General features: G+C 39.8%; 1 protein-coding gene across 1 annotated transcript in view; it reads left to right on the forward strand.

Annotated features, from left to right (window-relative positions):
* The window catches only part of KLHL4 (kelch like family member 4), a 34,548-nt gene that overhangs the window by 4,974 nt on the left and 3,663 nt on the right, over positions 1–25,911 (forward strand). Inside the window, exons 2-8 of the mRNA XM_057386969.1 lie at positions 12,075–12,245; positions 12,658–12,794; positions 13,286–13,482; positions 15,922–16,134; positions 17,169–17,355; positions 20,370–20,594; positions 22,909–23,071. Of these exons, the coding sequence (XP_057242952.1) occupies positions 12,075–12,245; positions 12,658–12,794; positions 13,286–13,482; positions 15,922–16,134; positions 17,169–17,355; positions 20,370–20,594; positions 22,909–23,071 (1,293 nt within the window). The remainder of the gene's footprint in view (positions 1–12,074; positions 12,246–12,657; positions 12,795–13,285; positions 13,483–15,921; positions 16,135–17,168; positions 17,356–20,369; positions 20,595–22,908; positions 23,072–25,911) is intronic.

Below are 25,911 nucleotides of genomic sequence, written 5' to 3' on the forward strand. Positions count from 1 at the left end.
ATAAAGAGTGAAGGAAGTTTTGGGTATCCAAATAAAGAGTGAAGGAAGTTTTGGGTATCCACATAAAGAGTGAAGGACAGGGATGGCTGACAATGGATCTTGGGCACAGGTGAAGGGAAGGACTGTGATCTGCCCTGTGCAGAGGTGATAAAGGGCTGGAATTCAGAGGGGTTCATCACAATTCTTCCCTGTTGTGGGTAAGAATTCAGTTCCAGGAACCATCTCTGATGCTCAAGGTAAAAGTTTAGAAATGATCATTCCTAATCCCATGTCACAGCCGCCTTTATTTTTAAAACAGAACTCCAGCATTTTGAGAAGAACTTAAAAAAAATATTCTTAACTTCAGCTAAGAATTGTTTTAGAGGCATAATGAATAATGCTGGCCATCTAGGCAAACAGCATGCTGATCCTTCTGTGTGAAGTTTGATTTATTTTTATATTTATGCACTTCTGTGGTTGTCCACAGTACAATTTAACCTCATTATTGCTTTGGTGTTTCCCCCTTGGTATAGAGAGCAGATTGTTCCCCTTATTGCCACACTTATCTTCTTCACACCCTGTGTTTATGTTTGAGAATTGCTGTTAAGTCTAAAGAGCTGCAATTCTTGCATTTTGTCTCTGAATTGCTGATATTCCTCTGATATTTGGCTGTCTGTCTCCAGGTCTGTCTGTCCCTGCAGCTCTGGGGCCCATCCTGGATGTGCTCCTGTTGCAGTCTGGCAGTTCTAGTGGAGAGCTGGATTATTTATGTGTCATCCTGACTCAAATCTGCTCCAATATCCTCAGTAGTTGTTTTTCTTCTCTCAACATGGTGCTGTTGCTCATGCCTGCCTTGTGATTCATGTCAAACTCCTGCCTCTGTACCAGAGCCCTGTTCCCAAGCCATCTGCACATTTTTGCAGTTATTTGTTCCAAAAAMCAGTGTTTTGCACAGATAAATCCCATCTTATGTTGATCAGATAATGTCTCCAATTGGCTGAGTGAATATCCAGYCCTGATGCCATTTAATAACCCTGATTTACTGATTTAATATTCAGTTCTGATCCTGTACCACACCATACTTGCAGCTCCTCTCAGCTTGGCATGATCCCCAATTGTAATTTATAACATCAAAGATTTCCCTTAATTTCTTTTCTTCTTCCCTTCAAGTGATTTAGAAAATTTATGAGAAGTTAGAGGGGAACTTCAGTGCTAAATTCCTTAGGAGCCCAGTTTGATTTACCTTCCTGTTTGWCAGTGAACCATTGATAATTACTTTAATAGCATGATTTCAAACCAGTTTCACACTTGCTCCAAAATGGTTTACTCCAAAAAATTCTTGAGGTTGAACTCAGCACATGAAAAATAATAATTTCATGCTCAAAATATAAATGACAACTGCTTCTTTTCTGTTCTCCATAATGTCCAGTAAAACCTATTAATGAGGCACTTTGCTTTACTTTGACATGTTATTCTTGGCAACTTCTTGCTGACTGCTARGTTTTATTTCTGAGTGCTCAGAAATCATAATTACATTAATTTTACACTGTATCATTTGGCAAGAAGTAACCAAGAAAATTTGATCCCTAAAGTTTGCTAAGTGGGGAAAATCTAGAAAGTTACAGTAAGTGGTATCTGATGCAGGATCAAAATCTAAGAGGAAAATCACCTTTTTTCAGCAGCTGATAATTCAAAAAGAGGAACAGCCCTTGTGAGGCCAAGTACAAATGCAATGAACACTGATCAATGATTTAATTCTGACTAAATAAATGCTGTGACCTCACACAAGAGCTCTTGGTACAGAAAACAGAATTAAAATGTCTCAAAGGCATCCTTGGGATGCATCCCTACTCTCACCTTCTGTTATGACATCTTTTGAGGAACTTGAAAGAGCAAAAAAAAATGGAACATTAAAGTGGGTTGGAACAGTTATTAAGGATGAAAGGAATGAGTAGAATTGTATTTTGAAATTAATTTTATATTYACCCTGTGGAAGGACTGGATAATTATTGAAAATATTTTTTTCATAGCTACATAAATAGAATCATAGGAAAACTTAAGCTGAAAAGGGCCTCTGGATGCCATCAAGTCTAACCCTGTCTACCCACCAAGAAGTCAATAATGAGAAAAAATCTGACTTACTTGAAAACACACAAGATTTTACAGGCCTACATTTAACATGCCCAGCTTTCAAAGATGAATTATTACAGGCAAGGGAAAAAAATACCATTTAATAGTAATTTAAGAATCTAGGACAATTCCAGTCATTTCAAAACAATTTTCTTATGATTCAATTATCTTCTCATTTTCACTCTGTAGAGCTCGCCCTCAGCGAAGACAGCTGTTAAATGACTTTTTAAAGAGTTATTACTGTTCTTAAAATCACTTCTTAATGTCTCCAGCGAAAGTTAAGGAGATGATTAAACACATGTGCCCCATGCAGAGCAGTTTTCACAGTCACTCTGAAAGATCAACACGAAATCTCATGGCTGGTGAAACATTCTGAGAAAAAGGGGGAGAAGGTTTTGCTTGGTTTCAAAGTTATAGCCAGACAGTGTCCCAGAAGAAAGGAACTATTTTCTTTCACCCTTGGTTTGTGGCTGAATTGTTTACTTTGGAATGCTGAGATGAGGAACTTTACTAGAATTTTTCACATTTAAAAAATAAAGGGGTTTGCTTGTTGTAATCAAACAGGTAAATCAGCCCAGCTAAATGAGACCAGTTTGGTTYAGCTCCTTTCATTCTGCTGGAATAAAATAATTCTCCAATGTATCAGGCAATTAGACAAGACTGTGGCTCACGTGTGGTGAGCCTATAAATGTGCAGGCTAAAAGAATTAAAAAATGAAACTGAATTACTGTTGGGATTTGCAGGAAGAGCTGAAGGTAGCTGTAGGATATAAACTTAGATAAAATAACCTCTAAACCAAAGTTATAACCAAAYTTCTTCCTGTGTGACATCAAACTCCACCTCTGTGATCAGAAACATCAGCACTGGAACTTCCACCCTGCACTGAGCAGATCTGCTCCCAGGCCACCCCTTCCCTCCTTTTTCAGGCTGATGCTTAATAGTCAGAACTCAGCTCAAATAAATTAAAATACATAGAACAAGGCCAGAGAGCCTGGCTCTTTACAAAAGTTCTCTCCMTCCAATAAATCGTAGCATAAAACASAAAAAGAATAACTGAAAATATTTAGAGGAGCATCCTGCCCTCATTTGAGGTTGAAATATCWGATATAGGATCTAAGTGACTGCAGTTTAGAAATGTTTTCTCAKGAAATAGGCACTGTATTCTCACGCTGTGTTTTACAGGATTAAAAGTTTGTTTCATCACATTCTCAACTAAAACCCATTTAGGCCAAACAAACATTTTAGTGGAAAAGAAAGCACTGGCTGATACCTGGCCCTTCCTTTGGTTTTGTTGGATTTATTTTGAAAACCTTGAGACCAAAGTCTAGATTTCTTACCTGTATAATAACATTTGATTTAATCAATTTTTTACCTGTATGGCTAGGATCTGAAAATCAATGTATGGGTTATGTCTGAGATTCATTAGAGCAATCACTCAGCCTCTGGGCATCGCAGCAAAGGGAACATTTTCCTGGGGACACAAGAGGAACAGAGCAAGGTTTTCAAAATCCAGATCTGCCTGCAAACATCTACTCCAGAGCAAAGAGGAATTAATGTGTGTGATTGACTCGTTATATTACACAGCTGCACATTTTCTCTTCTCCTTATCCTGATTTCACAGAAATCAAAATCTATCAGAACTTCCCTGTTATAATGAGTAGAGACTGATACAGTTCTAACAGAGTTTTGAACAGCAAACAAATGCAAGGCATTTGAGAGAATGGACAGCCACTGTCACCTTTTGCCATGGTCCAGTTTACCTGGTGAGTTAGAAGTCAAGAGGAAGGGAGGCATTCTGGCAAGAAATGAGCATTTTCAAACCCTGCTCATTTTACCAGAAGCTGAGAAAACGAAGAACCTTTTCGAACTGGGCAAATATACCTTGATTTAAATGGAAATTGTGAGCAAGCCACTAAGAAATCCTAAGAGTTGGGGAAAAGCTATTTTAAGCCATTACATATGGTTTGCGTTGCTAGGGAAACCTCCCTTACCATGCTCATTTAGCACAGATGCTCAGCAAAGCTCTGTCTCCATGTCAGACCATTTCAGAACGCTGCAGAATGTGAAGAAACAGAGATGCACACACACACACACAGAGAAAGAGATAAAAATACCTCAGTAATTTCATCTGAGTCATGCTCCTTGACTTTGCTGGARGCTCCTTCTTTCCCTCTCTGTCGTGACCACCAAATCTAAAGCTTTGCAGTCAAACCCCTCTGCTGCCAGCCTGGGAATATCTGTTCAAACATTGCTTTTTGATCCATTTGGGCTCATGTTTCAGACATTCAGCTGGGTAGAGCAGGAGCTTTGCCTTTGCCATAAACTCAGTGAAAAGGCACAGGAGAGAGGCCAGCTCTGATGCCACCATTTGTTTTGAGCAGGGCAGAGAATAAATGCAGACCCTGAACAAAATAAATAAATACATATCTTGAACAAGAACTGGGTTCAATTATAGGAAAACATAAGCTGAAAAAGGCCTCTGGATGCCATCAAGTCTAACCCACCATGAAATAAAGAGAAATAATCTGACTTACTAGAAAACATCCAATATTTTACAGGCCTAAATGGATAATGGATAGATATTGATCATTTAAAGATGAAAATGCTTCTCCTGGGTCATGGGTCTCATTAGTGCCTCACGAAGGTCACTCACAGGAGATTCTCTCCAGAATGCCCAGCTCATCATTCAGTTTATGGAGAGCTTCTCCTAAAGGCAGAAATTCCCTCCTGTGCCAATCCTTGCCCCCACCCTGCTCTGTGTGCTGCTGCAGTGGCTTAGGATGGATTTTTGATCTTTCTGAGATGCTCCAGCAGTGCAGGCAGTGCAGTCTCCTGCTGCAGCCTGTGCCTGTGGGTTTGGGATAGAGCAAAACCTTCCTGGGAAGATCCAGCCTGGAGATCCTGCAGAAGCCAGGCTGTTCCATCAGGGCAGGGGAGATAAGCATGGAAAGGACAAGGCTGTAAGTCAGGAGTAATTTCTTTCATCTTAATTTGTTTTGAATTCTCCCATAAAAGAGATGTGGAATGGCTTGGAGCTGATGAAGTTGCTCGACACAAAGCTCCCATGGGATGCACAAAGCAGGAGAGCTCAAATGTGCCTCTCACTTCCTCACTCAAATGGAGCTCGATCACTCCTCAGCTTTTTAAAGTTTTCTTGCACTTTTTCAGTTGGTTTTACAATAAATCCAAACCCCAATGTATCACAGTTAATGAATTAACAAAGTCAGCACTGCAAACTACAGCAAAAAAGGGTCTTGACCTAAAGTAACATAAATGTAGTCCCAGCTTTGCTGCTATATTTAAAAGCTGAATTTCCCATTGAATTTGGARGGAACATCAGTTTTATTCAATAAAGAGGTGCTCAGCAGCCAGTCCAGCAAAAGGTGYCAGGAAAGGCTGAACTGCCCTTAAAACATTTGCTAAGCTCTGATTTGATCTGCTCGGGGACACAGGGTAGAATATATGTTTTGATATTGCACAAAGATTGAACAGCCATTRGCACTTTTATACAGTCATAAGAGAAACTGTTGGAAACTTCGCAATAGAGAAGTTAAAACATAACAATTTCCAGAAAGAGGAGCATCAGGGCTTCAAGGCCACCTTTAGGATGTGGAGATGGGAACAGATAAGTGTTTGTGTTAATCTACATAAAGACTTTTCACTTTATATTTTAAATCCTCATTAAATATATTATTACCTCTTTCCACTTTTTGAATTACTGGGACTAACAGGTTTGCAAGGTCACAGGAAAATGTGGGCTGGAAAGGATCTCAGGGGGTCTCCAGCCCTGCTCAAAGCAGGGTCAGCTGTGAGACCAGCCCAGGTCACTCTGGGCTTTATCCAGACCTGAAAACCTCTCAGGATGGAGATTTCACAACCTGGAGAACATCTGAGGCAAATCTTCTAACATATTTTTGCTGAAATAACACAGATTTCAAGGAGCCTAAGTAATCAATTCCTTCATCAGGAGGCAGAAAACCCATCCAAAGAAAGATTAGTTTCTTCTCTCCAGATTAGATATGAGAGCATATTCTCACATGCTTCATTTAGTTCTGGTTATATTACAACCTCAGCAAAGTTGTAATATATATTTTATTGAACAAATGCAATAAAACTGCTGTGTTATTTTTTGTATAATCACATTACAATGCAAATTTGCCTCTCTCCGGCCTGGTGAATACTACAGACAAGCCAGGAGGAAAACCTGTCATAATAATAATACAAGCAATATTTTCCCCAGTTCACATCCTTTACACACTTTCAGCTTTCTTTATTTTTCCTTTGATTTGGTGTGCTTCATTTATTTCCATTTCATGTTTTTATTCCCACTCAGTTACAGTGAGTGAGGCTGACACAGTCCCTGGCTTGCTGAAGTCATCACTATTATCTGCCCTGAAAAATGCCAAGCCCTGATGGCATCAAGGGAACAGGTTTTATTAAGACCTGTTGTCAGAAACAGTGTTAAATACACTTGATCCTGTCAGAGAAAAGCAGAGCTGATGTTCTGTCTGTAAAGGTTGTAAAGACAATTCTCTCTCTGTCTCACAAAGGTGAACTCATGGACAGAGGTTTCCTCACTGAGCAATTCCTGCCTCAAACCCTTCCTTTTCTGAGCAATCCCAGGAGATGTGCAGTGGGAGTTCATTTCTGACATTGGCAACACTGTGCATAAAAATAAAAAATATTAAAATATTCCTCAGGTATTAAAAAGTGTAAGTCAGTGACCAACAGTAAGAACAGGAGCTAAAGSACAACAGTATGTAATTTATTACAAAATTAAATATTCCTTCCTTTATAATACTAAATATTCCTCATATTTAATTTAAATATAAATTAAAAATTCCTTGCAGTAAAGATGGAAGGGCATTCATTGTGTGCTGGTTTGATTGTACTRATTTGAAAGAAAATGCCCTCGATTGAGGCAGAAATGAATACAGCAGGTTAAGTTATTCAAGCTCCTTTCCAGACTCAGGTTTGAGTTATGTTTTCTGCCACAGAAGCTCAGGAGATAACAATGGGCTGGAGAATGCTCTGATATCAGGATCTCTGTACCCATGAACACGCAGAAATATTCAGCTTTAACACAGGGAAATGCTCTCAGGGTAAATTGCATGATTAAGAGAAGGAAAGAATTGATCACAAATAAATTTACGTGTCTTACAAAAGCTTCCAACAGAATAGGAAACTTCAGTCTCTCATYTGTGCTGTCTACCTGTGGGGCTGTCCAGACCTTTACACACATCCTCTCTCACTCTTTTCTAATAAATCTGTAATTATCACAGGGCAYTCTGGCTAAATARGTTAAAAATCACACTTTTTCYCCCTTTGCAGCAGTCTTTAACCTTGAATGAGGTATCCAGCAAGTTCTGCTCACTGGATGTGAGCAATCACTTCACTTTTTTTTTTCTTATACTTTTATTTCCCTTTGCTCCTCTGTGTTCCACTTTTCCCAATAATGGAAAGGGATAACATAAAGCAGCTCTTCTTCCCTTCAATCTCTCCCATCAGGAATCTTTCTGAAAAGTGCTTAATGAAGTAAGAAACATGGAGTTAATTAGTTTCATCTGGCACTARTTTTGCTTGGAGTGAAAACCAGGTTTTTTTTTGCCATTGGCCTGTATTTTGTTTTCTATGTCCTCTAAAGAAAAATGCTGCAGGCCCAGATCCAGCATTTAGCTGTTATTTTTCATTTTGTACATTCTGACAGCTCGAAATARTGCTACATCATGCCTTCTGGTCACAGCATTTTTTTGTTCTTTAGAAAGATTATCACTTGCTTCTGGAAAGTTGAGCAAGAAATACTCAACCCCGAGTTTCTCCTTCATGGCTTTTAATTTCCCTCCAACACGATAGTGTACCATAAATGTGAGTTTGGAAATCACACATTGCAGTGACCCCAATTATCAGARCAAAGGATAATTTTAAGATGATAATAAACCCACTTGTGACCCTATAGAGCAAACAGCCAATGGGTGCTCAGCCCAGGAAAATTGAAATTATTTTTTGTGAGAATAAAAGATTTCTGTGAGCAGCTAAAAGAGATTCCATGGGCTCTGTTCCCACATTGTTACAGGTACCCAGATGCTGCTGGGGTGATTTACAGTGCAGGGGAAAAGAGACCCAAAAATCACAATCTGGGACAGCAATAACTGAACTGTTACTTGATTAAACTGAATTTCACAAATATCAGAGCAACTTAACTAGGTACATTCAGCAAATAGCCAAGAAGAGAAGTGGCCACTATAAAAATGTAAATAATAGCCTCATCAGCATCAACAAAAATAAAATATTCCAATAAAGCACCTTGTTTTCATGCAATATTGTGCTTCTGAGCTTCCTTAYCGTCATTTCTGGTTTTGGCCAGAGCCACACTGAACGAGGTTTGATAAAATGCTGAATTTTAAAAAGGTCGTGGCAAATAAAAGGCATTTATGTGTTATCACATTCTAGTTAAATAATGAGGAAATCTGAATTTATCCTTTATATACTGATTAATGAAGAGTGCTCTGCTGATTAATGTGAAGAGTACTTCATCATGGCAGAAAATAATTTTAACATAATTCAGAAATTTAAAGAATTGTAGGTCTGGAATGAATCACAAAACTTATAACATCAATTCTGCTTACAGAAAAGATTAAATTTTACCTCCCAATACCATTTTTGAGTCCCAGCTTGCTTAGGATCCAGTACAGTCCTGCTGTTTCCTGTCATTTCCTCCCCTGTGTTWCATTCAGGTGATTATTTGAATACAGATGCAAGCAGCTCTTTGAAAAATAAAAATTTCCCTAAAGCTCAGCGAGGACGAGGGCGAAGACGCCTCTCTGAATTTAAATTCCATTCCCAAAAGCTTGGTGCCTTGCTATGATCTATCCATGCATGACCAYCAAACCCTGTTCCCATCCCATTTTTTTAACAAACCATGGATTTGTCTGGAATGCTTTCAGCACCTTCTCTGCCTCTGGAGCTGAATCCCCGCTGGATTTCAAGCGTGGCTAAACAAGTTATTCATATCTCTTATATTTATTACACTTAAAACATGCCAGCCCAGCTCGATTTTGAGAATGTCATGTGAAATAGTGTCAGAAGTCATCCAGAAGGYGAGATGGCTTCTGACAACCCCTGTTTTTCTCCCAGTAAGCTTTGGTGGCTTGGAAAAAAATGAGTAAAATGCAATGTTCTGACATGATTCATCCTGACCAGCCACGCTGGCTGGGATTTATGTCCTTCTTATCATCGAGACATTAAATGATTCTTTCTTCAAGTTTTCTGTTTATATTGCATGTTTCAAAATTCCGTGTTTCTTTTTAAAAATGGGACCACATTTTCCCTCTCATTGACAAATCCTTACAGGAGAACTCTGGAATTATTTCACTTGGCTCTCTACCTAAATGAAGTTCATAGAATGCAGCCACTTTGGAATAATTTAAATACAGATTTACCTCTCCATTTTATAATAATTAATGTAATAAGCCATTATTATTCATATTAATTACATTACTACAGCTTTGTCCCAGTGAACACCAACACAAAGGTGACATTAAACAATTTGGKTTCCTGATTCTTCAGAGCAATTCACTGATTGTTTTCCTTCCTGATTAATGCACTTTCAGGATCTTCTATTGCTAAATATTCTGATTTTGTTAGTCCAGACTTATGCACGTTTTGTAGGAATAGATCTTTATCTGTTCCCTTTCTGAGGTGAGCCCTGAGTCCATCCTGCACAGGACCTTGTGCTCCCACCTGAAAATTCCGAGCTCCTTTCCCATCTCTGGGCTGCACCCTCAGCATCCTCTGCCTCAATTCCATCACTCCCCAGGGGCTTTTCCTGACTCCTTCCTTCAGGATATTTTGATCTCTGACTCCTTTATTTTGCCATTACCCAACGCTACATTCTGAAGGTCAATATTTGAGTCTGACACTCATACACTAAGGAAAATATATAAATATTTATCTTTGAATTTAATTTTTCCCCCTACATAATATATCTACCATTTTGAACCAGTTGCTGGAGATAAACCAGAAATTATAATATTAATATTAATGGAGAACTTTCTTTTGCTTCCAGTATTTTTCAGTCTCTGAAGACCTTTGCCTTTGAAATAATTAATTATATTGGTGGTATTTCTGCTGAAGTTAAATGTGACTCCACAAAACTTAYGAAAAAAGCATCCAGGACTAAATGAAATAATTAGACTTTCATTCCCTTGGCCATGATTCTCTAACCACAAATAAATACACACTATGGGGAATTATTTCTTTCACATAATCAGAACTGTCTGTTTACCATAGGGATGGTTGAGTATTATTTGAGGTTTTTTCATCATCAARGCTCAGTGCAATGTACTTAGAAACAGCACTTAGAGTGGATATAACGAATGTGAAAAAATGATTTTAAAAAAAAATAATTTTCTGAAAAACATTAAAGGAAGCTTAAGAGGTAAATAGCAAAACATTACAGAGTATGAATTTGGCATCCAGTAGCTGATACCGAACTAATGAGCATATAATCCAATTTTGCAGCTTCGTAATTTTCTATGAAGCATTGAAAGGAAACAAATAAGGAAGCGGAGTTATTAAACACAGTGGGACAAATTCATTTTTGTAAGTCATAAACTACAAAGGAAACACATTAGAGGTGAACTTGGTTTTCCCCTTTTTCTGTAAAACTAAATTAAACTAAGCAAAAATGGATTCAAAATTGTAATAAAGAGAAACATTTTGCAGAGTGGATGGAAAATGGCTGTGTCTCAATTCAATACTACATGATAATCTGATTTTTAACTATTTCCCTTGAATTTTGTTAATGAGGTATGATCTTTGAAAATGTCTGATCTAGCATCTCTATTTTCTGATATTACCAGTTCAACCTGACTTCGCAATTTTTATCTCTCCGTTTTCTGAACTAGATGTTAAATTGCGGACGTAATCCAATATTCTGCTAAATTTAATACGCTAATTTCATGAAGAGATTTTATCTCTCCTAATCACTTACGGATTTGCATTAACAATCTCAAAGACAATCAAGATATTTGGTCAACCAGCTGTCATTATTTCTTATTTATGCTTGGAAATTTAAAAAAACCCAGGTGCTCTACATTCTAACAAAATAAGATATTAACTGAGAAAATTGTTTTCTAAATAACCTTTAGCTAAAGTAGTGTTGAATATTGCAGCATTTTCAAGCTATGTAATATACTTGTATACAAATGCATTATTATTTTACTAAAAACAGATGAATAGAAAAAGAAAATACCAAAAAGGTGTTTCAATCTGCAAYGTAATCCACATTAAAAGGCTGTAAGGAATGATRTTTTGAAAAAATAGGGATTTTTTTRTAAGTGGGAAAGCTRASAGAATTCTGGAGTGGGAGGAATGYRTTTATGCYGTACATTTCCATGAAAGGCAGAGAAATTAATTTGTCTCCATTATTTCATTATTCAGATTCTAAAGGCCATGKAATGCACAGGTTCCATGGGCTTTTAATTTGGAAATTTCTCCAGAATTATATGGTGCTCATTAAATTGTCCTCAGATCCATTCCCACTGAGTCAGGTAATTTAATGGGCAAAGTAAGAGGAGATCAGAAATAAAACCTAAAGATGGAATATCCAACATTCCATACCAGGAGGTGTTTTAGCTATCAGTATCGCAGGAAAATAGAGGTTTTTTTAGATTATTCTGTTTGCGGCTGCTCGGGAAGATGCATTTATCACACAAACAGTGCATCCACTCAACACTGATGGAAGGAGACAAATCAGCAGCACCACCTACTACAGACAACTGTAGTGAAACACAGTTCATGTACAATCTTATGAATGAAAACCCAGATACGAAAGACAAAAAGCTGGAGGAAGCCATGGCAAGACCAGGATTGTGGGACCTTTAAAATTTAACAATTTTCTGCCCCACCTTTGATCAAAAATCAACAATAATAACAATTTACAATGCTGCCTCTGTCCCTGGCAGGCTGTCCACCACCAGCAGCTCCCTGGGCATGGGCACCAATGGCTCTGATGAGTATTTCCAGTCCACGAACCACGCGGAGCAAACCTTCCGTAAAATGGAGAGTTACCTGCAGCAGAAGCAGCTCTGCGACGTGCTCCTGATTGCTGGCGACCAAAAGATTCCAGCCCACAGGTACAATGCCCAGGATTGTTTATATCCCAAATTTCCAAGTGCCGCCTTGATTTATGAATGCCCTGGTTAATTATGAATGGTTAATAAGGGCTTCAGGTAATGCTGAATGAAATGACGTGATCAACGTTTCATATCTGTTATTTTAAATAGAATTAAATTCCAATAAAAACCACTGGCATTGTCCATCCTCTCTTCTTGCTGCTGTCAAACCACAGCAAGATCAGCGAAGAAAATCTGCCCAAATAAGCACTCTGGAAGAAAATTACATCACTAATTACTCTTTTAACTTCACTGCTCAGTGCCGCAAGATTTGAATCCTATGCTAATTGTTTCCATCGTACACTGTATTTATAACACAACAATACTGGCTTTTCTGCCTGGCATTGGGATAAGGAGGTAATTTTGTGTCCAGGCTGGTCCTGAGCGCCGTGTCGGATTACTTTGCCGCGATGTTCACCAGCGACGTGCGCGARGCCAAGCAGGAGGAGATCAAGATGGAAGGAGTGGATCCCGAGGCGCTGAAAGCTCTGGTGCGCTACGCCTACACAGGTACCCCTGCCCCCAGCCTTCTTCTTACTAAAGCTCTTGTTGCACAAACATTATCTGTATTTTTATTAATTATATATATTTTTATCAATTAACATCAGTTTTCATAGCTCGGGTTGGAWGGGAGCTTTARAAAACATCCCCAACYKTGACASCTTCCACTAGACCAGGTTACTCAGAGCCCTGTTTTGGGGAAGATTTTTCCCTAATCATAATTTTCTTTTTATTAATTTTTTTCCCCATCCAATCCAGATCTAACACTATTAAAGTTCCAATTAAAATGTTCCAATTGCTGTATCCAATATCTACCAAACCCTTGTGAGTCTGCTAAAACACCTGTTTGAAAAATCCGTCAGCAAGAAAGGAAAATGAATTTGTGAACCACAGGACACCTCAGGGAAAAATCAAAGAGTGGCAAACTTCTGAACAATGAAAACAAAAGGAAAAATACTTAAAACTTTCTTCTTTTTTTTTCCTAAATGAAAACTGCCCAGGTATCCTTGAGCTGAAGGAAGACACGATAGAGAGTTTGCTGGCTGCGGCGTGCCTCCTGCAGCTCTCGCAGGTGATCGAGGTGTGCTGCAACTTCCTGATGAAGCAGCTCCACCCTTCCAACTGCCTGGGGATCCGCTCCTTCGGGGATGCCCAGGGCTGCACCGAGCTCCTGAAGGTGGCACACACCTACACCATGGTAAGGTGGACMGCTGCCTTTCTGTCTGAATTATACAACAAAATGTTCAGGTTGTTGTTCCCCATTTCGGGGTTATGCCTTGTAGAAAGGCATCCTTAGCAAACTTAGTTTTCCCTGCCAAAAAAAATGTAACATGGCCTGAACATGGCTCTTGTCTAGAGACAGCACTGGGCCATTCTCACGGCTTTGATTCCACACAGGCAAAATTCTAAAGCTGATTTTAAGGTGAGGCACGCACAAAAAGAGTCAAAATAAAGAACGAATCGGAAAGATTTGGAATGCTAAAAAGCAGCACGTCYCTGACTGGAACATAATCCTCCTCTGGCTCAAAGCAAAAAATGAATATTCAGAGCATGGGAAACAGAGAAGCGAGATAACTTGCTGTGAAACCAAATTGAGGGATAAATATTCAGGGCAACGAGATGTGTTATCACAGCCTTAAACACATAAAGAATAGCAGCTGCCACAGCTAAATAGATATAAAAAGAAATACTTGTTAGGAGACACATGGCAGCCTGGTGCTTGAAATATTAGTGGAGGATGTYAGAACTGGTTTAGGGGCTTCAAAAGGCTGAGAAGTGAAGAATCCAGCAAGGATTGTGCATGTCCTCCTGCTGAAATGAGGGAATGGCATGGGCAGATTGGGAACAGTGCTCATGCTCCTTCCTGTCACAGCAATGAATGGTTTGTTCAGCAGCAATCTACATCCCCTTTGTATTTTAAAGTTTGGAACAGGGTRTTTAAGATAGAGGTTTGCTCAGCCTGTATAAAATGTTGTCCTTGGTGTTTCACACCTTTTTATATCCTGCCAAAATCAGGAAATCACCCCTCTACTGTTGCCTCTTTCCTTCCACCAGCCYGAGCACATGGGGAGCAGCTTTAGGCATTTAAAATGATTGTTCATAATTCCCAAAAACGGAAATAAAATTGTAAGATCAGACTAATAATTTTATAACAATAAGAGGGCTCTTTGTAGTTATATTTTTTTAACCATTTGCATCCTTCAGTCTTTCCCAGGAGTTAAATTAAAAACCTATGGGGAATAAGAGATCATAATAATGCATACACACAAAAGAGTTGTAGAAGAGGATAAATAAAATATTCAGGTTTGTTTCATGTTGTTGAAAATGTGTAACTTAGGGGAAAGACCAGAAAGTTGTCCTGTAAATGCAGAGACCATTGCATTTTCAGTGCTGCAAACACCAGATCCATTCCATAAAACCAGACACGGGAGATTTTCCCCCTCAATGCTTTGGCCACTGGTGCAGAGCATTAACAGTTTCCTGCCTGGTATCTTTTCATGCAGACAGAGCTCGTTCTGATAAACAACCTGTGCTATATTTGTGACTAGAAGTGGACTGGCCTTCCTGTCCCTGTTGTCTGAATATCACAACTATTAAAGCAGGATATGCACAACAGGCCAAAGCTGAATCTCCTTTAATCACTGATACTTCTGTATTTGCGTCCTGGGTACACTCGAAAAGAGTTACAGAAAGTCAAGAAACTGCTGAAAACAAACAGTAAAATATCAGTTAGTGAAATTTCTTCACCTGCCCTATTTCCATTTGTTTCCCAAAGAAAATATATTAATTCCAGGTAGCAAACTAGAAATTATATTTCAAATGCAGACATGAATTCCTACATGTATCTCTTTGCAAGCAACAGAACCACCTATCTCTCTTGACCAAATTTCTTTTTCCTTTACAATTTGATGAGGAAAAGACAATATTGATATATGCTGATAATGTTGTTACTCAACTGTGAAATATATTTTTAATGAAAAATAGTTCTATGAAAGACTTTAGGGATTTAATACACGTGGTCACTTCTGGAGCTGGTGAAGTTAACTAAAAAACTGGAACTTTTGTTGGGATTTGTACAGCTTTTTGTTGCCCAAATAGTGCTGTTAGAAAAGTCAGTTAAATTTCSTTTGGTGCATTTTCTTGCCCTCAAACAGCCAACAGCTGGCCCTGCTCTTTACAAAAGGATTGGGAGGTTTCAGTGCAATTGGCTCAAAACCTTTGAATCTGCAACAGAAGGGACTCAGTTTATCTGAATGCCCACTTGGCACTTCTAAAATGCACAGTATATCTTCAAATGGTATTTCTACGCAGCCACAGTGTGAAGATCACACTGATGAACAAAAGTGCCAGTGKCAAATCCCTAAGGCTGATGAGAATCCTGACAAAGACARCTGCAGCAGGGTGGTGTGAAGATGAGCATTATTCCTCATTTCTGCAAGTGTAAAACAGCAAAAAGCAACMAAAATCTCCCTTAAATGGTTCAGGSACAYTCAGTGATCTTCAGAATACCCACAGCATTTCCCTATACTGTGAAACAAAACAAGAATGAAATGCTCACAAAGCCTACATTATCTAAGCAAAAKCTATTTCCATGTGTGAAAACCATCAGCACATTGAAATCTTCTTTTATTTTTAGGAGCACTTCATAGAAGTAATAAAAAACCAGGAATTTCTTTTGCTCCCAGCTAATGAAATTGCCAAGCTCTTGTCCAGCGACGACATCAACGTGCCGGAYGAAGAGGCCATTTTCCAGGCATTGATGATGTGGGTGAGGCACGACCTGCAAACCCGTCAGAGGGACCTGGGGATGCTCCTGTCCTACATCAGACTGCCCCTGCTGCCACCCCAGGTGGGAACRGGAACAGGGAACTCTGCCAGCTGAAATCTTGAGCTTGTCTTGATCATCCTGTAGGCAGAGAGGGGTTCTGTCAGAAGGTTCTGGTTTGGGCTGGAGATTTTTGGTATTTTTAAATTATTTTACTTCTTTTTTTAACTGTACAGTATATTTCTTCATTATTTTAAAACACAGATAAAAATAAATCCCCCAGTGCCAGTGTAATTACYAGGCTACAAACTACCTCTGAAAAATGTCAATGTATTCCAAAAGCCAATTTTTCCTTTGCTGGGTTACAATAGTTCTCCTCTGACAGCACAGCAGTTTAGAGACCATATGAAAATATTTGTTTAGATTTACCAAACTGCAGGACAGGGAAGGAACAATGCTGGTTTATTTATTGCCATAAAAGGTAGGCAAATGTAAAAAGGCCTAACTTATTGTTGACAATTCTGGGCACTGACAGAATTGAGTTATCCCTTAATTCTGAAAGAGACAATTCAGCCATGAAGTTTCAAAGCTGGACATCCTGTTTTATAGGAAGGTGAAAGTTCTGGGTCTGTGCCACAGAATAATCTTTATGTCTCATCACAAATGCATCTAGAACATCAAGACTCTCAGTGGGGGCCTTTATGGTCCTGTGTGACTGCAAAAATTCAACTTTGGATAAAGTATAAAAGTACTACACATACTTAAGTACATTTAATATCTTCTAATATCCACAGAGATGCCCAGTTCTCTGTGTTAGATTTGCTTACAGCAGAAAGAGTTTTGCCTTCAGAGAGTGCAGTCCTATATTTCTGATTTTAAACTTTTTTAGAAGCTAAAAGAAAGAGGGAGGAAAAAATTAAGCAAAGCCATCAAACTCATGGACTTTTTTCCTCCACCTTTATGAAGTTTTGCTTGTATTAAAGCAGAGTTTCCAGAAGAGCTCAAGTGACTGGTGCACTTAAAATATGCTTGTATCTACAAATACTTTAATTATTAAACTAYATGCAATTTTAATGATTTAGATGAGTACCAAGCTCCTCTCTCTCTTCATTTCTTAGCTACTGGCTGATCTAGAGAACAGTCCAATGTTTGCAGATGAYCTCGAGTGTCAGAAACTGCTCATGGAGGCCATGAAGTACCACCTCCTGCCCGAGAGACGCTCCATGATGCAGAGCCCTCGGACCAAGCCCCGAAAATCCACAGTGGGTGCCCTTTATGCTGTAGGAGGCATGGATGCCACAAAAGGTAAGTCCACAAATTAATTTGATTGTATTAATTAATTGTAGTACAGACACCCAGGGAATATATGGCAATTATTTAAATATTTCCCGTAGGAAAACATCAGTTTAGGGATGAAGAAGAAGAAAAACCAAATCACAAACAGAATCCTCTTTCACAAGTTCATTCTTCTTGCGAGAATCATATTTGTAAACAATAAACCTATCTTGAGGTGCAGAGTAAAGAAATCAGATTCAGATGGTGATTTTAAAATTAAACATTGCACGAATCATTGCAAAAAATAGTTGAATTTGCAAGTCAGAAGAAGAAAGTAAATATTCAAAATATTTCAAGATTTGATTAATAATGAACCTTGTGGTCTATATTCTGACAAAGTAAGACAGCTAAAATGTTAAAGGATAAGAAAAATAAAACAAAAAACATGACTGAACTACAGAGAACTCTTACCTAATGCTTACCAATCCTTATTAGAAAATTGCAGCTGGAAAGATTTGTATTTTCCACGAGTGCAGTTTTTTTCAGGACTTCATACACAATTTTTTTTTCAGGTTTGTAGTCTAAAGTTAATTATTATAAATGTATTCCAGTTTCTATTATTTGATTTCCACAACTGCAATCAGGTTACAGCTTTAAACATTGCGCTATTCTACTTAGGAGGCAGAATATTAAATCACTTTCTCCAGGAACCTCAACTTCAAACCCACAGCTTGGAGCCAGAGAACTCTAATTCGTTTAAAATCTAGCAACTTGCTGCACAGAATTACTTTTAGCTGTGTGAGTTCACTTTTAATAGAATCACAAAGAAGATAATCCATTTCATGGCTTACAAAAAAAAGCTGCTGACGACTGATTTTTCCCCATATGAGAGATCTTACAGAGCTCCCTCCCTATCTCTGTGCAATCACATCGAGTGCAGGGTGTGCATTCATCGCCAGCACGACATGAAAACACTCACTCCTAGCACAATTTAGCAAATTGGAGTTAAACTGCTGCAATTAAGYAGATTCATTAGTGATACCGAGCATTTATGGGTTGTATCAGACAACCACAAATTCAAGGTAATCTTCCTCTCCCCCTCAAATAGAAATGCAGTTTTCCAATGAGCTTTTCCTAGCGAAGGTTACGCAAAGAAAAGCTGTTTGAGCCAACATCTGCACTTCCTGCTGGTGCCTCTGTCACTGCTGACCTYGGAATGGAGCCAAGGGTTTGAACTTTTGCCTTTGGATGGGTAAGAGGAGCAGCATTTCTGCTCCTCCCTGCTGTCCTCCACAGCTCTGAGTCAGATTTGGAGTTTGGGGTGGATGGTGAGACAAAGGAAACAGCGCTAAGGGATCAGGATGTGCTGGAGGAGCAGCTCTGAGGAAGGACARACCCCCACCTCGGGCAGTGACACTGCCTGTGACAAAGGACACACCGGGTTTGGGTCTCAGGCAATACCAACATTGGCTTTGTGCTTATCTCAGGTGGAACTGAAAGCCAAATCTCAAATTCAAATGATCAAAAAGATCAAAGTGATACTTTCGTGCCAGAATTTTGAAAAAAATGTGAATGCGCCTCAACCACGTTAATTTCTGTGACTTTCAGCTCTTCTTCTCTGTACAAATTACAGCCCACGGGGTCTGTCTGAACACACTTCAACCCCRCTGCATCTTCCCTGTGTCTGTCAGTGGGAGAGATTCCCTTTGAAGTGRAGAACTTTGGGGCACTCACATATTAACATAGAATAAATGAGAAAGAATCAAAGCAGAGACGAACAAACAGACCAACAAAATAGAAAAAAAACAGCCAAAGAAATCCAGCTGCTCTGAAAAAAAGGGGAAAAAGTGGAATTTCTGCCTTTTATTGCAGATGGAGCCGGTAGTTTCTTTTCCAGCCTATGCCTGAGGAAAAACATGTAGCTAAGAGAAAAGCTAGCATGAGATAAACTCTGAATTTCACTGAATTTCTGGAGTACATCAGGTGATCTCTGACAGATCTCTAACCCAAATCCTACCCTTCTTTTCTGCTCTATTGCACGGTTGTTTTCCTTTTGTAAATGCAATTCCTCAGCCACAAACTGCCTGCTGTTATCTCCAAAACACTTCATGTCTATTCTCAAATCCCAGTCAAAGAACAAGAAATCAGCTATGTTTTCCTCATCTGGCTGCCTTTGACTGAGCTGAATTGGAGCTCCAGGGTGCACTGATGTGGAGCTGACAATTCTGCCTGGGATCTTACTGAGCCATGCCCTCGCTGTGCTTATCAACCCCCAGAGGAGCAATTACGGCTCCTGAGCGATGATGTGCGTGGAAAAGTGTCAGTGCTGAACGGCAGAGAGCTSGTGCCTTATGAAGAGTTTCAGTAAAAACGTTACTGGAGGGCCAGTGACCTGAAAAAGATTGAAAATGTGGCTTCTCTGCTCCAGCAGAAATGCAGCTACTGGAGCTGCTGCACAGGGAAACCTCGGGGAAGTTTTGGGCACCAGATGTGAACTCACACACAGCCCAATCCTCTGCCTGGCTCCAGAGGGAAAGGGAAAATATCCAGAGGATTGCTGGAGATGCATCTYCAGTCCCTCAGATCTCAAGCTGGTATTCTGGTTTTAATATCACCAATGGTTTAGGCACAAACGTGGTTTAAGGGTAGATTGTTGGGAGGCACTGAATTCATAAGGAATATATTATTATTATATATATATATATTTATGAATACATATTCATAAAGAAACCCCCAAACAAAACCACAACCCCCTACCCTCATGGCAGTTAAGCAACAGATTCAACACATCTCCAAAATTTGCAGTGCCATGAAAAATGCTCAAATTTAATTTTTCACCTTCTTTCCCCCAAGTGTATTTTCACAGATTTACCAGCCATGTATGCAATCATTGCAGTTTTCTCCCTGGGTCCACACAAGAACAGAATTTCTCAGGGAGCCACAGCAAAATTTCACCCACAGAACAACAAATTTTCGTAATTTAACCATATTTTGTGCTGGCTGCTGGGTCCTGCTCCCCCATGGCTGTCTCTGTTTTTGGACAGGAACCACCACCATCGAGAAATACGACCTGAGGACCAACAGCTGGATCCAAATYGGGACCATGAACGGGCGACGGCTGCAGTTCGGGGTGGCGGTCATTGACAACAAACTCTACATCGTGGGGGGCAGGGACGGCCTCAAAACCTCCAACATCGTCGAGTGCTTCAACCCCGTCAGCAAAGCCTGGACCGTGATGCCCCCGATGTCCACGCACAGGCATGGCCTGGGTAAGCGGCTCTGCCTCTGATGAACCCTCAGACGGGGCTGGGTGGACTCCAACACTGCTGAGAGAACTTTATACAGCATTTAAAATGTGCAGCAATATTTGTGGGAAGGCATTTTTCAAAGACAGATGTGCCTATTTCCATAATTTTAGGATTTTGTTAGGATTCCCCTAACTAGCACTGGTACTCCAGAGTTAATTTTRCATGTAGGAAATTCCARAATATAWGSYGTAGTAAAAATAATCAACTCCTKMCATGATTTAATGTGRTGCCTTAATGGGYTTACCTAAAAYAGAAGTTGGAAAAAATTCAGAAAATCAAAAAATGTTCTATTTRTTGCRRGGCCTTCAGGTGCATYCAGGGCAGTCCCACACCCACAATGGACAATGGCTCACGGGYTTTTCMMCCTTTYYYMMYTTTKKYCMWTTKSCMMWTKGGGSYKRAWYCYYCMAWTKSMRSYKSMRCCAATGCAGTCATTSACTCCAAGTTGGCTCCCCCAATTCTCTGTTGTTTCCATCTCTTGGGGCCTGGCMCAGGGAGGTGTCCTTGAGTTTGGGGCTGCAGAGGAATTATTCTGTGTAAAAATGGGAGAGCATGAGCTGGGAACTCTCTGTGGAATCTGGAGTTAAACACTGAAGGATCACAGGGKTACAGAGACAGGGWAATAGAGAAACTGAAATCCTAARGCATCAAATGGTCAAGAGATATATTTACAATACAATGGCAACCTGATTTAAATATTTTTTAAAATAAATTAAAAGTTGCACCCACAGTTATCAAACACCTCTGTAACTCAGATCAGGGCATTACTCACACTGAAGAAAACAGTGCATGGAAATAAGTCCAACTTCACCAGTTTTAATGTAATTACAAGAAGTTTTACAGAGCTCTGCCATGGTTTAGTATCCATGGGTTTTTTTGCTGCAAAATAATCCTTAATATTATTCACAGTGAAGGAATAATATGAATATGAAATCTAGAATTTATTTCCAGAACTATAAAAAATAAGGCTGAGTTTACAGYTGAGTAGACTGCGACAGAGGGAATATGAGGATTTCTGAGCAATTTATATATCCTAGACTTTATGAAAAAGCTGGCTTCTCTTTAGTTACAGAAACAGCTACTGCTTGAAATTATTAGTAAGTTTAAAATGACATGGGATATTTTTATTTTTATGAATAATAGAAGAAGATTGGTGGAGAATTATTTAGCAAACCATTGTGGCCTATGTCACCTTCTCCCCTGCTTGGTGGAGAAAGGGCTGTGTCGGGTTTTTACCAGCTGGAGCACAAAATCTGTGAACCCAAATATTAGCAAAGGCAAAGAAGACCAAACAGATGAAATAATTTTAATTGAAGTCTTTACAATTCCTGACTGCAGGGGCCATAATTCTCCCCAACATGTAGCTCACAGCCATAAATCTGAGTGCTCAAATTTGGGCTTCTTTCTGTGCATCAGCCTGGTTTGCCTCATACTCACAGCCCCCGCTACCTTCAGGGAGGCTCTGTGGAGAGCTGGAGCTTTTGAAGAAATCAGGCCATGTATATTTAGGCCTGAAAGATGGATTTAGAAAACTTTTAAGCAGCTGGATGGAGACATTTCGCCTCTCCTAACAAAGGGAGCAAAGAGCAGCAGCAGCTCCCAGAGGGGAAGCACCAAAGCYCTTCTCTGGAGAAGCACAATGGCACAGGATTTGTCCATGCAGAGCTTCGCAGTGGCAGCCAAGATCACTCTCCTGTGCCTCAAGGACAGCAGAGAGGAGCCAACTCTTATCCAAAAAGCATTAAAATGTTGTGGTGCTTCAGCTGGTAAGGACAGCCAGCTACCRGCCAGCCAGGCTTCGTGCTGGCAGCACTACAGAGCTTCAGCTGGCTCAGAATTAGGAGASRTTGTCRRTTTGGGCATATTTTTCATTGCCTGMCTCGAGTTTTGCCTTTCTTTARGGGAATCACATCCCTTCCCATGTAGGGGCTCAAATTTGTCTCAGAGCAAGGTCAACAGAAGCGAAAGAGATAAAAGTCCAAGTAGAGAACATCAGAACCAAAGCAGCTTTCCTCTAATCTTTTGGCAAAAGATAAYGGTTATTTAGAAGAACACTGCATGTGAAGCGCTTGTTTATCTTTGTGCCAAGTGAAAAGGCAGCTCTCAGATGGTTTAATACCAGCTGAAATCGCTTATCTGCACACTGGGAACGAACGGGGGAAACGAACGCGCTGCTGGCCACTGAAGGGGAATTAACGGGGGAAATGAACGCGCTGCTGGTCACTGAAATGAAGAGATAATGGGGTTCCTGATTCCTGATTCTGTCTGTCTCCAGGAGTGGCCATGCTGGAAGGGCCCATGTATGCGGTGGGTGGGCACGATGGCTGGAGCTACCTGAACACAGTGGAGCGCTGGGACCCGCAGGCGCGCCAGTGGAACTACGTGGCCAGCATGTCCACACCCCGCAGCACCGTCGGGGTGGCAGCCCTCAACAGCAAGTATGGCCACAGGAAAACYTCCCTCTGCCTTTGCATTGCCTTCCTTCCTTGGAAGTGCTGGGTGTTAAATGTTCCCTTCAGGCCGGTGGTTATTAATGACCTCCAGGAAACCAAGGGAAAATGCGATGCGTAGAAATAAGAAAGCTTTTTCTTTTGGTGATTGATTTCAGGCTTGCAGACAGGTTTTAATTTATTTCAGCCATTTGAAGTTATAGCAATATGCTACATGCATATCATGATTTTACCTAGATATAACTTCTGGGGATGTAAAATTAGCTACTTAAAAAAATAATCCAAGTTTATGCTTATGCTTTGAAATCATTGTGTTCAAATGGACTTAAAAGAATGTGTATGGAAGCAAAGTCTTTCCTCTGCCATACAAATTCACAGCCAATTTTTTAAAATGTTGAAGGTGTGTGGTGTGTTTAATGGCAAGAAGACAAGTTTGTTAATTAGGTATGGAATAAGCAGCCTCTTAGAAATCTTATCTCATCCTGATTAGTTCTGCCCCCACCAATTGCTTAAATACACCAAAATCAGGTGTTAATGTGTTTAAACATTCTGCTAGGATCCTAAAGCCACTCACATCCTTTAACCTGGGAGCAGACACCTGCATGGACCTTATAAAAACCTTGTGAAAGGCCCCAGGTTATGGAAAATACAGTTTGAGCCMACATTTCTTATTTAAACCTGAGGGAAGCTCTTGGCAGTGACCTGGGAACACTCAGTTACAGGCAGAGGATTGCATTTACCTGGAACCTTTGCCACTGGCTTCCCTGATCACCTTGTAAATYCCAGAGAAAGAGAAGGATAAAAAGSAGAAACAAAGATGCCAGCAGAGGGRTATTTGTAAATGCAAAGGTTCTTCCCATGCAAGTCAGGGTTTTGCCCTCATACAAGGCAGGATTCCAGCAGGAGCTCCCAACCTCAGGAGAGGCAGAAGAGCCTCTCCAGGTCCCTGCTGTACCTCAGAGGAAATGCTCWCAGCAGAAACTCCACCAGAAGCTCCTGTTGGTGCCTTCCACATCCACAACATGCAGGAAACCACTTTGTCAAGGAGGAAATCAGCCCAGTCCTGACTCTGTTCTCAATCATTGCTGATACAGACTGTCTCCAGCCAGGCGTAAATCACGTCTGTTAGTCTGGTGATGTAATTCCTGGCATGCAGGAGATCAAATGTCCATCACTCAGTGCTGCTGCTGCTGTCCAGCAAAGCAGAATTCTTCTCCTTTTCCTGTTTCCCTAAGCCACACCGTATTTTTTCCTGTTCGACCCCACCAGAAAACACTTTACAGTTCTGTGGAATAACACTTTTGGATCAACGAAGGGTCCATTGAAAACATCAGTCAATAATGCTATATTTGGCCTTTTCCTCAGAGAATGGGAAACACCATCTTGTTTGTAGACACATTATGGAAAACAAAGCATCCCAACCAATCCCTTTGTTTGTACAGAGATTTCCTTTCCCTGTGAAAGCTGTGCAAACAAGCAGTCTGTGTCCAGTGCCACGATGAGAAAAGAAAATAAATCAAAACCTTAAGTTCTGCATGGATCAGACAACAAACTGAACAACCAAACTCAATTTTATGAAGCAGACAAACGTTAGGAGAGGGASAGCTRGGAGTTTTTTATTATTCTAACAGTRGTCAGGAATCTTCTRGTTAAAATATGCATCAGAGCAGTCTAAAAGCTTTTTAAGTCACTGGAATAAAAGAGGCATTTCTAAAGGAAAATTAATCTGGCCTAGTTCACGTGATTTACTCTGGGCATGTCCACGTTCCCTAAGTCTCTAATTAGCTACACAAAGTAAATTCAATTTCATGGCAGAAAACAACAACCTGGGTTTGAAAGGGAGTGGAAAAAACAGCGCACTCAACATCTGACCACATCTTCTAGTGCATCCTATCATAGTCCAGCTTGAGACCAGAAAGAAATTCAGGCTTTGTAAAGTTCATTGACAAAAATCTACAACCCCCAATGTTTTTTACCATGGATAAATAATTTATTCTTACAAGTTGTCCCAACACCAGCTGTTTAAATCTCCAGTAGTTTGCTAAGTTTGTTCAGGCTGAACAGACACGATGACTCAAGGAGTACCTTCTGTCAGGCAGAATTTCTTAAATACAAACTCAGAGGAAAACATTTTARCACATGTTTCATATATGTTTTTGGTGTCTGTTCAAGTTATTAAAGTSCTTTAACAGCAAAGGAAAGACTTTCAGTGTGAAAAGATGTCAAACATTCTGTAACCCTGTCCAAAAGGACACTGCCATATATTTCAAACATATGCAGCATCTTTCAATTCAATTCTTTCTATTGCTCATATTTAGAGTACCTGAGATGAAATTTTAAGCTTAATTTAAAGCTAAGTTTAAGCTTAATGTGTGGCTGCTTGATTATTAACACTGCAAGGGAAGAACATAACTTACTTCATACAATATGCAAAAACCTCAAAGACAGATCTAGAGCACAGCAAATAATGTGCGTGACAACAATTTTAAAGTGTTCTGAATGATGCAATAAAATCCCCATTAAAGTGGGAGGCTGAGGCCTGAAGCTGTTTCCCCACTGGTGGGTTGTTCCCCAGTGTGGTCGACGGGGAGCAAGGTCACTCAGACACCAATATGATGAGCATGATCCCTTTATTTCTAATACAAGCTCCTTTTTATCTACTTTCATAAGCCAGCCTTTCTATATGATTAGCAATGCCTTTTTATATGATTAGCAATTATTCATTGGTTAATTTAGCAGTCTATTACATTTCAGCATATGATTGGTATATTTGCAAAAGCGTGTTTTTGTATGCCTTGCAGTTTTAAATCAACGTTCTCAGCATTTTG

The sequence above is a fragment of the Malurus melanocephalus genome, unplaced genomic scaffold (assembly GCF_030028575.1).
Source record: "Malurus melanocephalus ecotype Western Australia unplaced genomic scaffold, MMel_1.1 scaffold_1104, whole genome shotgun sequence".
Lineage (NCBI taxonomy): Eukaryota > Metazoa > Chordata > Aves > Passeriformes > Maluridae > Malurus > Malurus melanocephalus.